This window comes from Odocoileus virginianus, chromosome 11 (genome assembly GCF_023699985.2).
Source record: "Odocoileus virginianus isolate 20LAN1187 ecotype Illinois chromosome 11, Ovbor_1.2, whole genome shotgun sequence".
NCBI lineage: Eukaryota > Metazoa > Chordata > Mammalia > Artiodactyla > Cervidae > Odocoileus > Odocoileus virginianus.
Window position 1 is genome coordinate 38,946 of NC_069684.1, and position 17,756 is coordinate 56,701.

General features: G+C 62.4%; 1 protein-coding gene across 1 annotated transcript; it reads right to left on the reverse strand.

Annotated features, from left to right (window-relative positions):
- Positions 1-922: 922 nt before the first annotated feature.
- LAD1 (ladinin 1) lies at positions 923-16,689 on the reverse strand. Its single transcript, XM_020892197.2, has 10 exons — positions 16,060-16,689; positions 7,290-7,424; positions 5,663-6,305; positions 3,886-3,996; positions 3,555-3,598; positions 2,380-2,452; positions 2,158-2,295; positions 1,830-1,916; positions 1,533-1,613; positions 923-1,360 (listed from the first exon to the last, which is right to left on the reverse strand). Exons 1-10 carry the CDS (start codon positions 16,095-16,097, stop codon positions 1,355-1,357), a joined length of 1,356 nt encoding a protein of 451 aa, XP_020747856.1. The 5' UTR covers positions 16,098-16,689; the 3' UTR covers positions 923-1,354.
- Between the last annotated feature and the right edge of the window lie 1,067 nt (positions 16,690-17,756).

A 17,756-nucleotide genomic window follows, 5' to 3' on the forward strand; every position in this document is an offset into this window, starting at 1 on the left:
GGGCGGCATGGTGCTGCCTTCCACACCCTGCCTAGGCAGCCCTGATGGGCACCAAGGGCTCCCCCAGGGGCAGCAGCGCCAGATGCCCAGACCCCAGGGCCAGGTGGGCCAAGACCCCTCGGGTCCCTCTCAGACCCCCATGCCGGAGGCAGGGCTCTGCTGTGCTGGGCAAACCCCCCCGCCACAACCTTCCCCAGTGGAGCAGGCGGGCGCTCAGCACCTCTCTGTCGCTTGCTGACCAAGCTCCTGGTGGGGCAGCCCAGAGCGGGGCCTGCCTCTCTGGGGGCGCCCAGCCCAGCCCTCCTGGCTCCGTCCAGCAGCTCCGGGGTTGCACATGTGGTGGTGGGTGGGAGTGGCCAGCCAGGGCCTCTGGGTCCCACTGCCCCCAGCTCTAGGCGGGCATGGGGCCAGCCATGTGAGACCCCCTGCTGGAGGCGGGCCAGTCTGGGCTCACAGGCGGGGCCCCAAGGCCCTTCCATCCCTGGCCCCAGGACACGGGACGGGAGCCTCCCTCAGGACCAGGCCCACAGGGGGGCTGGAGCAAAGCGGGTGTGGGGTGTCACTGACTCCAGAGAAACCCAAGCAGGCACCTGAGAGCAGGGTTCTCACGTAAGTCTCGTGATGGGAAAACGTGTGGACCACACACACACTTACGCACACACACATACAACCCACACATATACACACCCTCAGCCACACACAGCATGCAGGCTGGCTCCGGCTGCTTTGGTCTAGACAGCTCAGCATCCCCCTGGCCCACTGAGGGCAGGGGAGCGGAGAACCAGGTTTGGGAGCAGGTGTGCAGGGCTGTGGCCGCAGAGGCTGCTGGCAGACAAATGCCTGCCCCCCTTGGGCCCCTGAAGCCGAAACATTCTCCTCAAGCCATTTAGTCTCCACTGAAAAGCAAAGCCTCCAGAAGGAATGATTTTTAAGGTATTATTGGTCACACCTGAGAGTGAATGAGTTTATCATCTCTTTCCTGAGAGTGGGGAGAGGGCACAGGACGGCTTGGCTAGAGCAGCAGGTGGGGCATGAAGGGGAGTGAGGCAAGGCCCGGGAGGGGTCGGCACAGCATCTGGCAGGCGGCGCAGGGATGGTGGGGGCCAGCGGGGAGAGGTGCACAGAGACACTGGTGCGACCCGACAGCCCCAGAGGAAGAGGAAGAACAGGCGTCCATGTAGACAGGGTGACAAGGCTGTGTACAGACGCGCAGTGCCCGCAGCCAGCCAAGGCACGGGGCACGCCTGCCTGCTCCAGAGGGGTGGGGAGGATGCTGGCCAGTGTCCTCCCGGGTCCAGGGCGGGAAGCGGGCGGGAGAGGTGACCGCCATGGCTGCTGGCCTGAGACTGGCTCCTCACACCTGTGGGACCGAGGGTGGTTAGGATGAGGGGTTGCCCAGGGGGGTGCAGGGATGCCCCCTTTTCCCCAGGCCCCCCGCGCTGGGCAGAGCCCAGGCTTGAAGTGGAGGAGTCGGCGCCTGCCAGCCCAAATTCTCCAGAAACAACCACCCCAGCCCCTGGGCCCACGCTCACCTCGGCACCCAGCGGGGGCTCTGGCTTCTTCCTCCACTGGGGCCTCCTGCCGGCTGCCGACTCCCTCTGCATCTCCTGGTTCTGGGTGTTGGGACAGAGATCAGGCTCAGGCTACCACAGAGCCCCCGGGCTCACCCCGTCCTCTCCGCGCTCTGACCCGCAGGCTTCCCCATGCCGTCCCGCATGCAGAGCATCTCCACTGTGCTCGGGGCTGTCCCTCCCCTGACAGGTCATCCCGCTATGCGAGGCCTGCAGGGAGACTGGGGTGGGGGTTGGGGGGGCAGAGGGGCACGGTACCTGAGGGCCCTGCTGTGCTGACTCCTGGGTCCTGCTGATCCACAGGTTGAGCCGTGACGTCACCACCCCCGAGAGCTGCAAGTTCTCCTGAGAAGAGAGCTTCCACCTTGGGGCCGGGCTGGCATCTCCAGAGGGCCCCCCTCACCACATCCGCACAGCTCAGGCCACAGGACCCTCCCCTGGAGCTGTGTGTACAGCTGGGCTGGGGGCTCAGCGACAGGCATGGCCGGGCCCTCGAGTCCACCAGACGGATGCAGGAAAGCACAGAGCTGTCCTGCAGTGCCCAGGCTCCAGCTCTGCAGACACCTGGCGGGCCAGAGCCACTTACCTTGCGGCTGGAGGCTGGGCCTTCTCGGCTCTGGCCCACCAGCTCTTTCTCAAAGAGGTGGCGCTTGCTGGCGACATCCACAGGAGCCATGAGGAACTCAGTGCGGGACGGGCTTGCACACTTGACGGACTCTGATCTCTGGGAGCAGAGAGCACAGGCCGCTGACCCTGGAGGGTGAGGCCCCCGGCACTCCCAGCACACTCCAGGGACTGGCTCACTCACCTGTATGGCCGAGTGGTATCGCTCCAGCTTTGGGCCTAATTTGACTGAGCTGGCCGGGAGCCTCATGCTGGCGCTGCAGGGCAGGAAGACAGGGCAAGACAAAGCAGATGAGGCTCTGCCCGCCCACGGGACACCGGGCCTGCCCGTGAGCCCCACCTCACTCTGGCAAAGAGAATACGGCCTCCATATACAGACTGAGGGGTCTCCCTGTCCTCCTGAGACATGGTCCATTCGGCAGGACCCCCAGGCCAGAAACAGCTGCTGTCCCTGCCCCACGGAGTCAGGCCTGCCTCAGATGCTGCTCCCCTCTCTCCACCTTCCACCCGCCCCCCGGTCCCCAGGGCCCCCATCCCAGATCAACCCCATCCTGCTCTCAGGCACAAGCAGCATGAAAGGCTCACGACCAGGGTCTGATGCCCTCCTGACCCAGGCACCCCCACCTTGCTCCCCATGCTGCCATGCCAGCTGGCTGGCCTCCACATGGGCTCTGATCCAAGCCCCTCCGCTCACCGACCCTCCATCCAGAGCTGCCTGCAGAGCTCTCCCCATCTCATGCCCCCTGATACCCGCTGCCCCGTGCCCTCGCCCCACTCTCTGAGAGCTCTCCCCACCTCATGCCCCCTGATGCTCACCGCCCCGTGCCCTCGCCCCGCTCTCTCACAGAGCTCTCCCCACCTCACGCCCCCTGATGCCCACCGCCCCGTGCCCTCGCCCCACTCTCTGAGAGCTCTCCCCACCTCACGCCCCCTGATGCCCACCACCCTGTACCCTTACCCCACTTTCACAGGCCGAGCTCCCCTGGCCACAAGGGGCTCTGGCCCTCGGTTCCGATTCTGAACCCCCAGCACCTCCGTGCCCCGTGGTTCACGCACGTCTCATTCTGATGCAAGGGCAGCGACTCCCTCATCCACTGTGTGCCCCACACACCCCCCCCCCCCCCGCCTCGCCCAGGACCACTGGCCTCAGAGACAGTCTGGGGCAGACAGTGCGGCCTGCATGCATGAATCCCCAATGCTTGACTCAAACGACCCTGGCACACCCACTCCCCCCAGGGAACCCCCATGGCTCAGGACGGCCCCTCCCGCCCCCCCCCTCCAGGCAGCCGGACCCTCCCGTTGCTGCACCTCGGGCCTCAGCCCCACGTCAGACAAGCCCCGGAGCCCCCAGGCCCTGACCTGCGGGTTAAGGCCACCTCTGAGCTGTCTCTCCGGGGGCTCATCTGGAAGGAGAAGGAAGGTGCCAGTGAGCAGGGTCCATGGCAGCCACGGCCTCCGCAAGGGAGGACTCAGCTCTCGGAACGCAGCCCGCCCTGGGGTCTGCCCCCACTGTATACAGACCCCAGCCACACCCCATGAAAGGCCCGCCTCTGGCCTGGGGCACAGCCCCTCCCATTAAGCCAGGTCAGCAGCCCCCCCTTGAGGCCCCCAGATCTTTTCGGGGTGCCTCCTGCCTGCCTCCCCACTGCCCCAAGCCCTGTAGGGAGGGGCCCTCAGCAGCCAGGCTCACCCGGAAGGAGATGGTGCGGGGGCTGGAGCGCTGCAGGGCGCTGCTGAAGGTGGGCGAGGCCCGTGTCGGTGATGGGGCCTCGGCCTCGGCCTCCGTGCAGGGCGTCCTCACCTGGACGGAGCAGGGGGCAAGTCATGCAGGAGGACGGGCAGCCTGGAGCCCCCGCGGGCCCAGCTCACCCCAGCAGCCGCAAGGCAGGGGCAGCAGGCTGGTCCTCTGCTCCCGCCTGCTGCCTGGGCTGTGGAGGTGCGGCCACAGGCCCAGGGCCAGGCCAGGGAACAGGGCTTCTGGGGGCAGGGGGCTCCTAGAAGCATCTGAGGCTTCCCTGGAGTCTGGGCCTGGGATGAGAGTGTTGTGTGGGTGCCAGGTAAGACCCCAGCCCAGTCCCCTGTCCTGTGGGCAGCAGAGCAGGCGGGGAGAGGAGACGCAGCTGGGGCTGGCCTGGAGGGAGGAGGACAGGAGACAGGGAGGCAGCCAGAGACACTGGGAGGACAGGAGACAGGAGGACAGGAGACGGGGAGGCAGCCAGAGACGCCGGGAGGACAGGAGACAGGAGGACAGGAGACGGGGAGGCAGCCAGAGACGCCGGGAGGACAGGAGACAGGAGGACAGGAGACGGGGAGGCAGCCAGAGACGCCGGGAGGACAGGAGACAGGAGGACAGGAGACGGGGAGGCAGCCAGAGACGCCGGGAGGACAGGAGACAGGAGGACAGGAGACGGGGAGGCAGCCAGAGACGCCGGGAGGACAGGAGACAGGAGGACAGGAGACGGGGAGGCAGCCAGAGACGCCGGGAGGACAGGAGACAGGAGGACAGGAGACGGGGAGGCAGCCAGAGACGCCGGGAGGACAGGAGACAGGAGGACAGGAGACGGGGAGGCAGCCAGAGACGCCGGGAGGACAGGAGACAGGAGGACAGGAGACGGGGAGGCAGCCAGAGACGCCGGGAGGACAGGAGACAGGAGGACAGGAGACGGGGAGGCAGCCAGAGACGCCGGGAGGACAGGAGACAGGAGGACAGGAGACGGGGAGGCAGCCAGAGACGCCGGGAGGACAGGAGACAGGAGGACAGGAGACGGGGAGGCAGCCAGAGACGCCGGGAGGACAGGAGACAGGAGGACAGGAGACGGGGAGGCAGCCAGAGACGCCGGGAGGACAGGAGACAGGAGGACAGGAGACGGGGAGGCAGCCAGAGACGCCGGGAGGACAGGAGACAGGAGGACAGGAGACGGGGAGGCAGCCAGAGACGCCGGGAGGACAGGAGACAGGAGGACAGGAGACGGGGAGGCAGCCAGAGACGCCGGGAGGACAGGAGACAGGAGGACAGGAGACGGGGAGGCAGCCAGAGACGCCGGGAGGACAGGAGACAGGAGGACAGGAGACGGGGAGGCAGCCAGAGACGCCGGGAGGACAGGAGACAGGAGGACAGGAGACGGGGAGGCAGCCAGAGACGCCGGGAGGACAGGAGACAGGAGGACAGGAGACGGGGAGGCAGCCAGAGATGCCGGGAGGACAGGAGACGGGGAGGCAGCCAGAGACGCCGGGAGGACAGGAGACAGGAGGACAGGAGACGGGGAGGCAGCCAGAGACACTGGGAGGACAGGAGACAGGAGGACAGGAGACGGGGAGGCAGCCAGAGACGCCGGGAGGACAGGAGACAGGAGGACAGGAGACGGGGAGGCAGCCAGAGACGCCGGGAGGACAGGAGACAGGAGGACAGGAGACGGGGAGGCAGCCAGAGATGCCGGGAGGACGGGGAGGCGGGGGGCACCGCACACCTGCAGAGTGACGGGCGGGAGGCCACACTCCCGGGGCAGAGGCCCCGCTGAGGACTCGGGATCCTTCTCAGGTCCAGCGTCCCGCTGCCCCCCAGGGCTGGATGGGCGCCCCACTGAGGCTGGGTGCTCCCGGGCCTGGGGTTGCGCTGGGGCCACAGCCCTGCCTGGGGCCAGCTGTGTCTCGGGGGCCGGGGTCTTCTTGAAGACGGTGGCTTTCTCAGACACCAGTCTCTTCTCCGAGATGCTGGCTTTGTCTGGAACCGCCCTCTTTCCTGAGACAGCTCTCTCCTCCAGCACAGCGATCTTCTGGGACACGGAGCATTTACTGGGGCTAGGGGTCTCAGGGTCCAGGCTCGCTTCCGGCTCAAGTGTCTTCCCCTCAGCAGACAGCTTTTCGGAGCCCACAGGCACCCTGCCTGCCAGGCTCCCCTCCGCGGAGCTGCACTCCGGGCTCAGTCTCCGGCCGGGCGGCAACTGCACCTGCTCCTCAGGCACCGGGGGCGGCTGCCTGGCCTCCTCCTGGGCCTCCCGGCGCCTCTGCCTCCGCTCCTGCCGCGTCCTCAGGACAGCCTGGATGTCCTCCTCATCTCTGGGGTCTGGGGCCGGTGGCTGGGGCCCCTCTGCTTCCTCCACGCTCAGCAGCCTGAGTCGGAAGGGAGATGGCGGGAGACGGTCAGTGGCAGGAGAGACCCTGGGAGCACCCGACCCAGGGGGACGCCTCAGGGCACCTGATGCCCTCCCAACCCCTCAAGCCACTGTCCCTTAAATCAGGATTGCTTTCATCTGCTTTACCCATCAGGCTTCCAAGGTATCATCTGAACGAAGCACAGAGGCTTTAAAAAAAATTATAAACGCCTGTAAGGTGCAACCACTCCATGTTCAACAAACACCTCTCCTGTGTCAGGCCCTGCTGCTTACAGATGAGGAGCAGAGATGGGCAGGGAGCTGGCCTGAGTCACACGGGGATGGGCAGGGAGCTGGGAGTGGAGCCCAGGCCTCCACAGCCACATGGGTGCAGCACAGGCCGCACAGCCCGTGGCCCCCTCTCCAGGAGACGGGGAGGCACACACGAGGCTGCCCCAAACCCAGCCTGCAGCAGAGGGGCCCCTCCTGTGTCTCCACCCGCCCGCCCGTGGCTTGGGTAAGTTCACTCGCTCGCTGAGCCCGCTGCCAGATCTGCGAACTGGGCTCGTTCAGAGGTGAGAGGAGATGTGTCCCCTGAGTGGGCCCTGTCCGCACGGATAGGTGTGTCAGGGCGCTCAGCCTCGGGGCTGGTGGTCAGAACAGCGGGGCCTCCTTCCTGTCAGAAACCACGGGGGTCCACTAGAGGGAAGGGGCCGGGCTGAAAGGGCATGGTCTGCCCAGGGCCCGACAAGCCCCAGGCCCTGCCCCCGGTGCACGAGCCGCACACTCTCTGACCGCTGCCCACACGTGAGGTGGGTTAGCACCCTCTCAGGAGCATGGAAGGATGAGCTACGCTTATAAAATGCCCAGCAAGAGTGGCCCAGCTCACCCACACTGATCCTGACTGCTGTCCTGACCAGGGTGGGGCCCGCAGAAGGTCAGCCCGCTCCCCGGGCAGGGGTGGCTGGTCTATCCTCACTGGGATCCCACCTCCCACCCGCACCTCTCGGGGGCCGGTGGGTCCTTGTCCCGGGCGGGCAGATCCTCGTCGTCTGCGGCGAAGCTCAGGTTCCGGTGTCGCCGCCGGCGTTCTCGCTCCTGTTCCTCCTCGTCCTCCAGGGTCCACTGCTGGGTCAGGCTGGGGGGTAAAGGGGTCAGCAAGGCCTCAGGGTGATGCCCAGAGTGTCCCCGTGGCTGACATCGGGGGGAGGGGGTGGTGGGCCAGACATCACCCTGAACCCCCACTGGAACTGGGGGTCTATTTGCCCGGGCCCCTGCACCCCCACTGGAATGGGGGTCCACCCGCCTGGGCACCCCCTCACCCCCACTGGAATGGGGGTCCACCCGCCTGGGCGCCCAGGGACATGGCAGGGCGGGCGTGCTTGGCCCGAAGGAGGCAGGTGAACCTGGCAGAGCCCGGCTTTGATCTGAGGCTCTTAGCTGAACAGTTACTGAGAAACATTCCAGCTCCCCAGCTCCCCTGGGACATCCCAGCCCCCTAGACAGAGATCCCAGATGAACCAGCCATCCCTAAAGGGGAACCCAGCATCACTTCCCTTACCACCTAGGTGCTCCGTCAGCCTCCTTCACCTCCGAAAACCAGCCTCCCCGTGTGCAGCAGCAAGGGGCACAGCCTGCCTCTGGCCCTTGGTCATTCTCCCAGCCTTAGTCACTCATAGTCACTCATAGTCACTCTCCAAGCCATAGTCACTCACAGTCACTCACACCAGTCACTCTCCCAGCCTTGGTCACTCACAGTCACTCATAGTCACTCTCCAAGCCATAGTCACTCACAGTCACTCACACCAGTCACTCTCCCAGCCATAGTCACTCACAGTCACTCACACCAATCACTCTCCCAGGCATAGTCACTCACAGTCACTCACACCAGTCACTCTCCCAGCCATAGTCACTCACAGTCACTCACACCAGTCACTCTCCCAGGCATAGTCACTCACAGTCACTCACACCAGTCACTCTCCCAGCCTTGGTCACTCACAGTCACTCATAGTCACTCTCCAAGCCATAGTCACTCACAGTCACTCACACCAGTCACTCTCCCAGCCTTGGTCACTCACAGTCACTCATAGTCACTCTCCAAGCCATAGTCACTCACAGTCACTCACACCAGTCACTCTCCCAGCCATAGTCACTCACAGTCACTCACACCAATCACTCTCCCAGGCTTAGTCACTCACAGTCACTCACACCAGTCACTCTCCCAGCCTTAGTCACTCACAGTCACTCTCCAAGCCATAGTCACTCACAGTCACTCACACCAGTCACTCTCCCAGCCTTGGTCACTCACAGTCACTCATAGTCACTCTCCAAGCCATAGTCACTCACAGTCACTCACACCAGTCACTCTCCCAGCCTTAGTCACTCACAGTCACTCATAGTCACTCTCCCAGCCATAGTCACTCACAGTCACTCTCCCAGCCTTAGTCATTCACAGTCACTCATAGTCACTCTCCTAGCCATAGTCATTCACAGTCACTCACACCAGTCACTCTCCCAGCCTTAGTCACTCACAGTCACTCATAGTCACTCTCCCAGCCATAGTCACTCACAGTCACTCATAGTCACTCTCCCAGCCATAGTCACTCACAGTCACTCACACCAGTCACTCTCCCAGCCTTAGTCATTCACAGTCACTCATAGTCACTCTCCCAGCCATAGTCACTCACAGTCACTCACACCAGTCACTCTCCCAGCCTTGGTCATTCACAGTCACTCATAGTCACTCTCCCAGCCATAGTCACTCACAGTCACTCATAGTCACTCTCCAAGCCATAGTCACTCACACCAGTCACTCTCCTAGCCATAGTCATTCACAGTCACTCATAGTCACTCTCCCAGCCATAGTCACTCACACCAGTCACTCTCCTAGCCATAGTCATTCACAGTCGCTCATAGTCACTCTCCCAGCCATAGTCACTCACAGGCACTCTCACACTCATCACTCTCCCAGGCATAGTCATACTCTGAGCCATAGTGACTCTCATACCGGACCCCCTCATAGCCACCCTCAGAAGCCCTCTTCCACCATCCCACCTCCAGCACCCTGCCCCAGCCTCCCACCAGTCATCCTCACCCACCTGCCCACGTACCTACCTCCCCCCAGCACCCCACCCCCATTCCAGTCAAAGAGCAAAGAATCTCTGAGGAACCGAGCTGCGTCAGCCTCCCACTGGGAACTGTGGGGTCACAGATCCACACACCAAACACCGAAAAAGGGAGGTGAGCCCCACTCTGCACCGGGAGGGAAAGGGCTGGACTTCAGAGGGGGGACAGGACAGCCTGGAGGCCAGAGGCGGAGCCTGCAGGGAGGGAGGTTGGGGGTGGGGCCCGAGGGGAGTGAGGCCGAGCTTCCCCCGGAGAAGCTCTGGGCCGTGTGGGCCGTGGGCACCTTCCAGTGCTGTCTGGGAACCCCGATCAGAAGGGTCTGGGAAGGCCACCCTCTCGCCTCCCGGCATCACTGCAGGGTAGTAAGGCCCCCGCCTGGTCAGCGCCCAAACCTGTTCCCCAGCCTCTCCGCTGCCCTGTTCCTACCGTGGCCTGGACTGCCTCTACAGAGTCTCATGTGCAACCACAGAAGAAGTATCACAAGAGGAGCAGGCATGTTTCCAGGGGGAAACCCACAAATTTTATCAACTGAATGACATATAAAACCTATCTAAGAAGCTTCCTAAAGGAAAGAGCCTCCCGACCCTGGGGAGACTTCTGCAGGGCCAGGTCAGACAGCCTGCTTGATCCTCCCACCTAAGGGGGGTCACTTCCCTGCACCTCCCCAGTCCTCCTCCCTAAAAGGGGCAGGAGCCACACCACCACCCTGACCTCTTCATTTAGGCCCAGTGTCATGTTTACTGACCTGGTGTTTGGTAAACTCACGGTTTTTGAGCAGGGTCTACACGCAAGCGGGTTCCAGGTCTCTCCCGCTCATGAACAAAAGGACAGGAGGGACCAAGGACAAGGGGCAGCAGCGCTGGAGGGGACAGAGCTCCAAGGAGCCTGGTGTGCTGGTGGAGTGTGAGCCCAGGCCTGCCAGGATGTGCAGCGGAGGGACGCTGGACTCAGCAGAAGGGGCGCCAGGGTGGGTGCTTGGGGACCAAGGAGACACGGGTTCACTCCGTGTGTGGGGAGCCACTAGGAGACTTAAGTGATGGATCTGGGACACAATTTGAAGGCAGAGTCCACTGGGTTTGCTGGGGGGCTGGATGGGGATCGGGGGCCAGCGAGGAAACGAGAAAAATGAAGGAAAGCGGGCTTGAGCAGCTCCTGGTGATGCTTTTAGAAGGCTGGGGGCCATCGGAGAGGGAGGGGTTCAGTGAGATGTCTGCAGCAGTGGTGGGGGGGGGGGGCAGGAAGACATGAAGGGTGAGGAGACACTCAACGGAGGAGGGAGGAGCCAGCCTGGCGGACCGCAGGAAGAGGATACGCTGGGACCACAGGAAGGGGCCCGCTAAGGCAGTGCTGGGCAAAGAGGCTTCCAGACCCTTAGAAAGAGCCCGACTGGACAAGAGACAGCCAGGGGACTCCAGAAGGCGGAGCTGGTGATGCCCAGCATCTGAGAAGGGTTAACAAGAAGCAGTATCAGAGATTTGCAAACCAAGTGTGGAGACTTTCCCATGGGGAGAGAAAGGCCATAGGACAGGGAGCATCCACCATGGTGCCCAGAACATGCATGCCACCAAACATGGTGCCAGGTACAGGGGGCAGGGTGCTCCTCCTCGCAGGGTCACCAGATCTCTGCCTGACATGTGGGAGCACAAAAGGGCAGCACACCCCAAGCCCCCACTGGCACTTGCCCACACCTGGCCGTCAGGCTCACTGGCGGTGCAGACCTCAGCACCCCTGCCTGTCAGGGCTCAACTCCCCCCGAGCGGGTGGGAAGGGCTCCAGCCCAGGCCCCACGGCCTTGATCATGGGGTGGAAACCGGACCACCCTAGGCTTCTGCCCTCTCTCACTACACAGGAACCCACGGCCCCTCCAACCAGGCCCTGATGTCCTTGTCCAGGTGATAAAGGCCCCCTGCACGTGGCTTCCCCTGGGTCCACATGGTCAGCCCTCCCCCTGTGGACCCTCCCTCAAGTCCACAGTTTGGGGTCAGCCATGCACTGCAGAGATGAGGGACCACCCCCGACAGGGAGACTGGCCCACAAAGCCCGGACTCCCCCACACACCTGTGGCCAGGCAGGGATGGAACGCCCAGGATTCCTTGGGCCTGAGCAAGCCTGTTCCCACGCAGGGCGCTCAGCCCTCAGGGGAGCTGCTGGTTTGTCAGTGGAGCCTGGGTCAGACAGCGTGTGATCTGTCGGAGCCTAGTCTCGGGGAAGTGACTCACTCCAGACAGCTCCTTGCCCGGAGGGTGTCAGCCCAGGCGTCCTGGAGTGACCCCCAGCTGTACATCAAGACCCCACTGCTCACCTTGGTGATGTGGTCACCCACCCAACCACACCCCCCAGCCCAAGAGAAACGTTATCTCCACCAAACAAAGAGCTACCCCTCTTAGGAGAAGGAAAGGGAGAGAAGGACAGGAAGGGTGGAGGTCAGGCTCCCAGGGGGGCAGGTGAAGCCCCAGCAATGAATATACAGTACCCAAAGGCCCAGGGCAGTGCCAAAGAATGTTCAAACTTCTGGACAATTGCATTCATTTCACATGCTGCTATGGTTATGCTCAAAATCCTTCCAGTTAGGCTTCAATAGGACGTGAACTGTGAACTTCCAGATTGCGAAACTGGGTTTAGAAAAGGCAGAGGAACCAGAGATCAAATTGCCAACATCTGCTGGATCATAGAGAAAGAAAGGGAATTCCAGAAAAACATCTACTTCTGCTTCATTGACTAAGCTAAAGCCTTTGACTGTGTAGAGCATAACAATCTGTGGAAAATTCTCTAAGCGATGGGAATACCAGACCACGATGTTACCTGCCTCCTGAGAAATCTGTATGCAGGTCAAGAAGCAACAGTCAACCTTACATGGAACAAAGGACTGGTTCAAAGTTGGGAAAGGAGTACAACAAGGCTGTATATTATCACCCTTATAACTTAAATGCAGAATATAACTTATATGTCTGTAACTTACATGCAGACTACATCATGCAAAATGCAGCTGGATGAATCCAAAGCTGGAATCAAGATTGCCGGGAGAAATATCAACAACCTCAGATATGCAGATGATACCATTCTTAGGGCAGAAAGTGAAGAGGAACTAAAGAGCCTCTAGATGAGGATAAAAGAGGAGAGAAAAAAACTGGCTTAAAACTCAACATTGAAAAAACTAAAATCATGGCATACAGTCCCATAACTTCATGGCAAATAGATGGGGAAAAGGTGGAAGGAGAGACAGATTTTGTTTTCTTGGGCTACAAAATCACCATGGACGGTGACTGCGGCCATGAAATTAAAAGATGCTTGCTCCTTAGAAGGAAAGCTATAACACACTTAGATAGTGCATTGAAAAACAAAGACATCACTTTGCCAACAAAGGTCCATATAGTCAAAGTTGTGATTTTTCCAGTAGTCATGTATGGATGTGAGAGTTGGACCATAAAGAAGGCTGAGCACCAAAAAATTGATGCCTTTGAATTACGGTGCTGGAGAAGACTCTTGAGAGTCTCATGGACAGCAAGGAAATCAAACCAGTCCATCCTGAAGGGAATCAACCCTGAATATTCATTGAAAGTACCAATGTTGAAGCTGAAGCCCAATACTTTGGCCACCTGATGGGAAGAGCCAACTTGTTAAAAAATATCCTGATGCTGGGAAAGATTGAAGATGGGGAAGAGAAGGGAACGACAGAGGATGAGATGATTGGATGCCATCACCGACTCAACAGACATGAGTTTGAGTAAGCTCCAGGAGTTGGTGATGGACAGGGAAGCCTGGCTTGCTGCGGTCCATGGGGTCGCAAAGACATGACTGAGGGACTGAACAACAACAAAGTGCCCAGAGCAGTGCTCAGCACTCAGAAGCACACGTGTTTGGTGAATACAGTGACCAGTAAACCAATAAATAAAGGAAGCAGTGGGGGCTCTGACATGTGCCTAGACAGCACCGGGTGCTCACAAGGGTGACTGACAAGAGGCCCCCACAACCTTGAGGAATGCAGGGGGGGGGGTTCACCTCCATTCTGCAGATGAGGCTTCCAAGGCTCACAGGATCAGCCAGGTACCCAAGGCAGGATGGCCAGTAAAAGAAGGAACCGAGGTTCACAGCCACGGCAGCCTGTTAACCACAAGGCCCAGTGCCAGGAAGGATGCCGGGGGAGGCTCCACCTTCTCAGGAGCCCAGGAGCTGAGCAGTCAGAGGTAGTGGGGTGCCTGGGAGGGGCCAGAAGGCGTGGGACTCCCAAGCCCGGCTTGAGCTCCGGCGCAGCCTGGGGAAGCAGGTTTGGGGAGACCCAGTGGCCAACAACTTGTCCTTTAGAGCACCAGGGTCAGTGCACGCCGACACCCGGGGGTGCCAGCCACGGCCACCAGCTGAAGCCCCAGCAGCCACCCCCGCCCCACCCCCCACCACCTAGCCGGCCCTGGGACACGCAGCCCTCTCCACTACAGGCAGGCCTGGCAGCCCCCAAGCTCCATCCTTAGAGGAAGGGATCTCCTGTTCCCTTCTGTGTTTCAGGAAACTCCTTGCCCGCTATGCAGGGGAGAGCCGGTTTGGCTCCCTCCCCCAGGCCCGTCTTCCTGAGTCTGCCCTGCCCATGGTCAGCAGCTGAGGGCAGGGGTGTCCCTGCGGGCAGATTGACCAGCAAAACCCTTCCTTCCTAAGGGAATCGCACAAAGAAGTCCTCTGTGCAACAGGTCAGGGCTCAGCTGCCTGGGGAGGGTTAGCAGGGGAGGGCACAGTGGCCACCCCAGGGCATTCCATGGAGGCCCAGGCTCAAAGGGCAGGACGTGCAGACCTTGGGAGGGGAAGAGGGGGTGCAGGCCTGACACCAGGCCCTGTGACCTGGGGCTGGTGTGCTGCCAGAGAGGAGCTGGCCTCCCCATGAGAGGGACCGCTGTGGGTGGTCAGTGAGATCCCCTCCAGCCCTGACGGTATAGGGAGAGGTGCCAGGGAGAACCAGGTGGCTTTGGAGGTGGCAGGGCTGCAGGAGGCCAGGCAGGGCAATGATTAACCCCCAACCGCTCTGTCCTGGGCACCCGACCCACCCTTGCTCCCTGCGGACAGGGCCACCCCCCCTCCACCACCTCATGGGCAGGAGAGGGCCAGGCACCAGGCACCTATCCAGGGCTGGGCGTCTGCATTTCAACCTGGCGCCAAGGATGGGGGGCCCGCTGGCCCTCCGCTGCCCACCTGGGCCTGCCTGGAGCCACGCTCCTCGCCCCTTCCTCAGCAACCCCCGCCCTTGCCTGGGAAGCTTGGTTGACAGTGACTCACAGCCCTTCCCTCTGCCAGCTGGGGCTTGTTCCCAGGAGCGGGGCGGAGGGTCCCGGCTCCAGCTGCAGCTGCCCAGGGCGCTGAGGAGGCAGGGCAGCTTCCCCAGGACACTCGAGCCCACCCCTGCAGACACAGGAACCCGGGGCCTCTGAGCAGAGGGCCAGTGAAGACCAGATCCTGCACCGTCGTCCTCAATGGACATCTGAGCAGATGCGAATGCCCAAGGCCCAAATGGCAACATCAGAACCTCCCACCCACCCAGACTTCGCACTATGCACTATGCAGGGCCCACACGTGCTTATGCACACACACCAGAACACAGGCCCCACCTGGACGCATAAGACACTCCCGCATCAGACCCACATGCAGAGTCCAAGACCTTGACCGCCAGCCCCACCCTCTGCACAGACCCTCCCTGGGTGTGGCTGGCCTCTGAGACGCTGGGCCCCCATCCAGAACACCAAGCACCTCCTTTCTTGGGGCGTATCCTCCCCTTTCCAGACCCCACAGAACTCTGCTGCAGAGCAGTGAGGACAGAGAGCTCAGGGGGACCCCAGCCCTGGGGGGCTTGCTGCCATGGGGGGTCCCTGGAGCTTGTGGCCCTTGGGGGTGGGGGGAAGGGGAGGGTCAAGGTCCTGATGGGCAGAGCTGCCCACACCTGCAGAGGCAGCCTGGCCTCCCCACCCCAACACCCACCTGGGGCCAATTTCTACCAGCGAGAGCCTTCGGGTCAAGGAGTAGGGACCCAGCTCCTGCCCATCCACTACATGGGCCTGTTTTCTGGGGGTGATGTGGGGGGGGGGGCCAGGAGATGCTCTTGGTGGGACCCTAAGAGAAGTTCAGGGGTCACCAATCACATAAGGCTGCTGTCTCCTGGATACCCACCCCACCCCCCCCCCCAGGCTTCTCTGACCTGACTAGCTGTCCAGCAGACAAGGATGAGACACCCAGGCCCTGGACCCTTTGAAGGCCCCGCTGGTGAGTGAAGACTGAAGCGCAGAGAGGGGGAGTGCCAAGCGTGAGCTCTCCCAGCCCCGACAGCACCCCAAAACGCTGTGCCCAGAACCTGAGCCTCATCCCTGGAAAGGCACCTGCCCGCTTGGCCTACTCACTGACCCTCTGAGGCGGTGCCGTGGCCTTCTCCCGGAGGGGCCTCTCAGACTCTCCAGAGAAAGACAGGCAGTCAGGGGCGGCTGGAAGCTGAGACTTGGCCGTTTACCTCCGGAACCCTCCCCAGCCCCCAGAGCGGCCTCTCCGGGCTGGACAGCCCTCCGCAGGCAGCCTGCTCTGGCCTGCGTCCCCAAGGAGAAAGGAGGGCCGGAACCACGGGGGCTGTGCAGCGTGGCCCCGACCCTGTGGCCCCCGGAGCAGTCAGGACCCCGGCTCACCTGGACAGAGCGGCCCAGCTCTTCCTGCTGCCCGACATGCCGCCGGACCGCCGCTCGTCCCGTCTGCTCCGCGCCGCCCCGCGCCCCGCCCGCGGTGCAGGTAGGCTCACCTGGCCTCTTATCCCAGGCCGCGCCCTGCGCAGCCGCAGCCGCGCAGCCGCGCCGCCTGCCGCCTCGGATTGGCCTGTGGGTGGGGGCGTCGTGAACGGAGCCTCCCCGATCCCCACCCCGGCCTCCCGGCCCCGCGCCCTAGACCGGTCGAGGCACTGAGGGACAGACGGACGGATGGACCGGCGGACGGGCGCCCAGGCCGCGCGGGGCGGGGCGGCCGCCCAGGGTGGGGACCGAGACTTCCTGCTCGGAACTTGTCGAACCAGCCCGCCGGGCCGCCCCCTCCCGCGGGTGCCCGACTGGCAGTGGGGTGCCCCGGGTCAAGCCCGCTCTCCGCCCGCCGACCGGCTCGACCACGCGAAACCCAGCTGGAAAGCGGGTGGGCAGGCGCACATCTTGGGTCAGATGCTCTTCCCAGTAGCGCGCGGGGCGCGGAAAACTGCGGGCACGCCCCGTGCAAAGAGCGCCCCTCCAGAAAGAAGAGCCGGGATTCCTTCTGCACACGGAGCGCTCACGGCTCCGAAGAAGCCAAGGCTTCGGAGGCGCGCTCGGACTTTGGGCTGGCGGGGCAGGGGGTTGAACCCGGCCGGCTTTCCCCCGGGGCACAGCGAACAGGGGAGTAGAGCGGAAGTTCCGGAGCCAGTGAGGTACCACCTGGATCCCTTTAGGTGCACGTCCAGCTGCGCGCGCCTCCCATGCTGCAGGACCTCAGGGGACCAGGGAGGGTCAGTGCCTAGCAGGGGAATCTGGTCTTCCCTGGGCATCAGACTGTTGCGGCTCCCAGAGGAAGGAGGTGCAACCCCCGGCACCAGTAGGAGAAGACAGGGGGTAGGAGGGCTGGAAATGACGCGGCCTGCTGTGTCTCACTGGCCAGCTTGGCTCCCTTGGGGCGCTAACCCGGAGCTGGGGGTCCCTACAGTGCCTCCCAGCTCTGAGATCCCCAGTGAAGGGCAAGCCTGCTGCTGAGCAAAAAGCCTGGGCATACAAGGCAGCCCCTTCCCCAAACACCCCCTCCTCCAGGGGGTCCTCCTTCTTGGCTAGAGGAGCTGAACGACTTTCAAGGAATGAGAGCTGGAGACCAGGCTTTGGGCGCTGGCATGGATGAGCCATGTGACCTGGGGCCAGTCACCTGTTTCCTCTGCTGGGTAGTAGAAATGACACTTTACCCAGCTTCCTTCCAGGTTGTGGGGGTCAAATTAGTCTGCCGCTGAATGCGGATGAACCTGAGGTGAGCAGTGAGAGCTGCCCAGGTCCATGCGAGGCCAAGGCAGGCAGGCCACTGGCTCCTCCAGGGAGAGAGGAAGGGGGGGAATGGCAACAACCCGGCCCCTGTGTGCTGGGACTCGGGGCCACCCCTTCCGGGGTGCCTGCTGTCCCCAGGGACCCAGAAAATGTCCTTCCCTTGGTTTTTCAACTGAGAAAGAAAAGTAACCCTTGTCATTGGAAGCCCAGCCCTTCCAGGGACACTCTGAAGCCAGCAGTTGGGAATGTCTCCAAAATCTCAAACTCCACCACCAGCGCTATGAACACAAAACCGAGAGACACGGAAGGCTGGTGTGCAGACCCCTCCAGAGGTGCAGGAAAGT

Excerpts from the sequence above, each read along its gene's own strand:
- LAD1 (XM_020892197.2), bottom strand. The coding sequence starts at position 16,097 with ATGTCGGGCAGCAGGAAGAGCTGGGCCGCTCTGTCCAG. Across the intron at positions 3,599-3,885 it reads CCCGCACCATCTCCTTCCGG|ATGAGCCCCCGGAGAGACAG; the intron begins GTGAGCCTGGCT and ends TTCTCCTTCCAG. Across the intron at positions 1,614-1,829 it reads CAGCACAGCAGGGCCCTCAG|AACCAGGAGATGCAGAGGGA; the intron begins GTACCGTGCCCC and ends CCCAACACCCAG.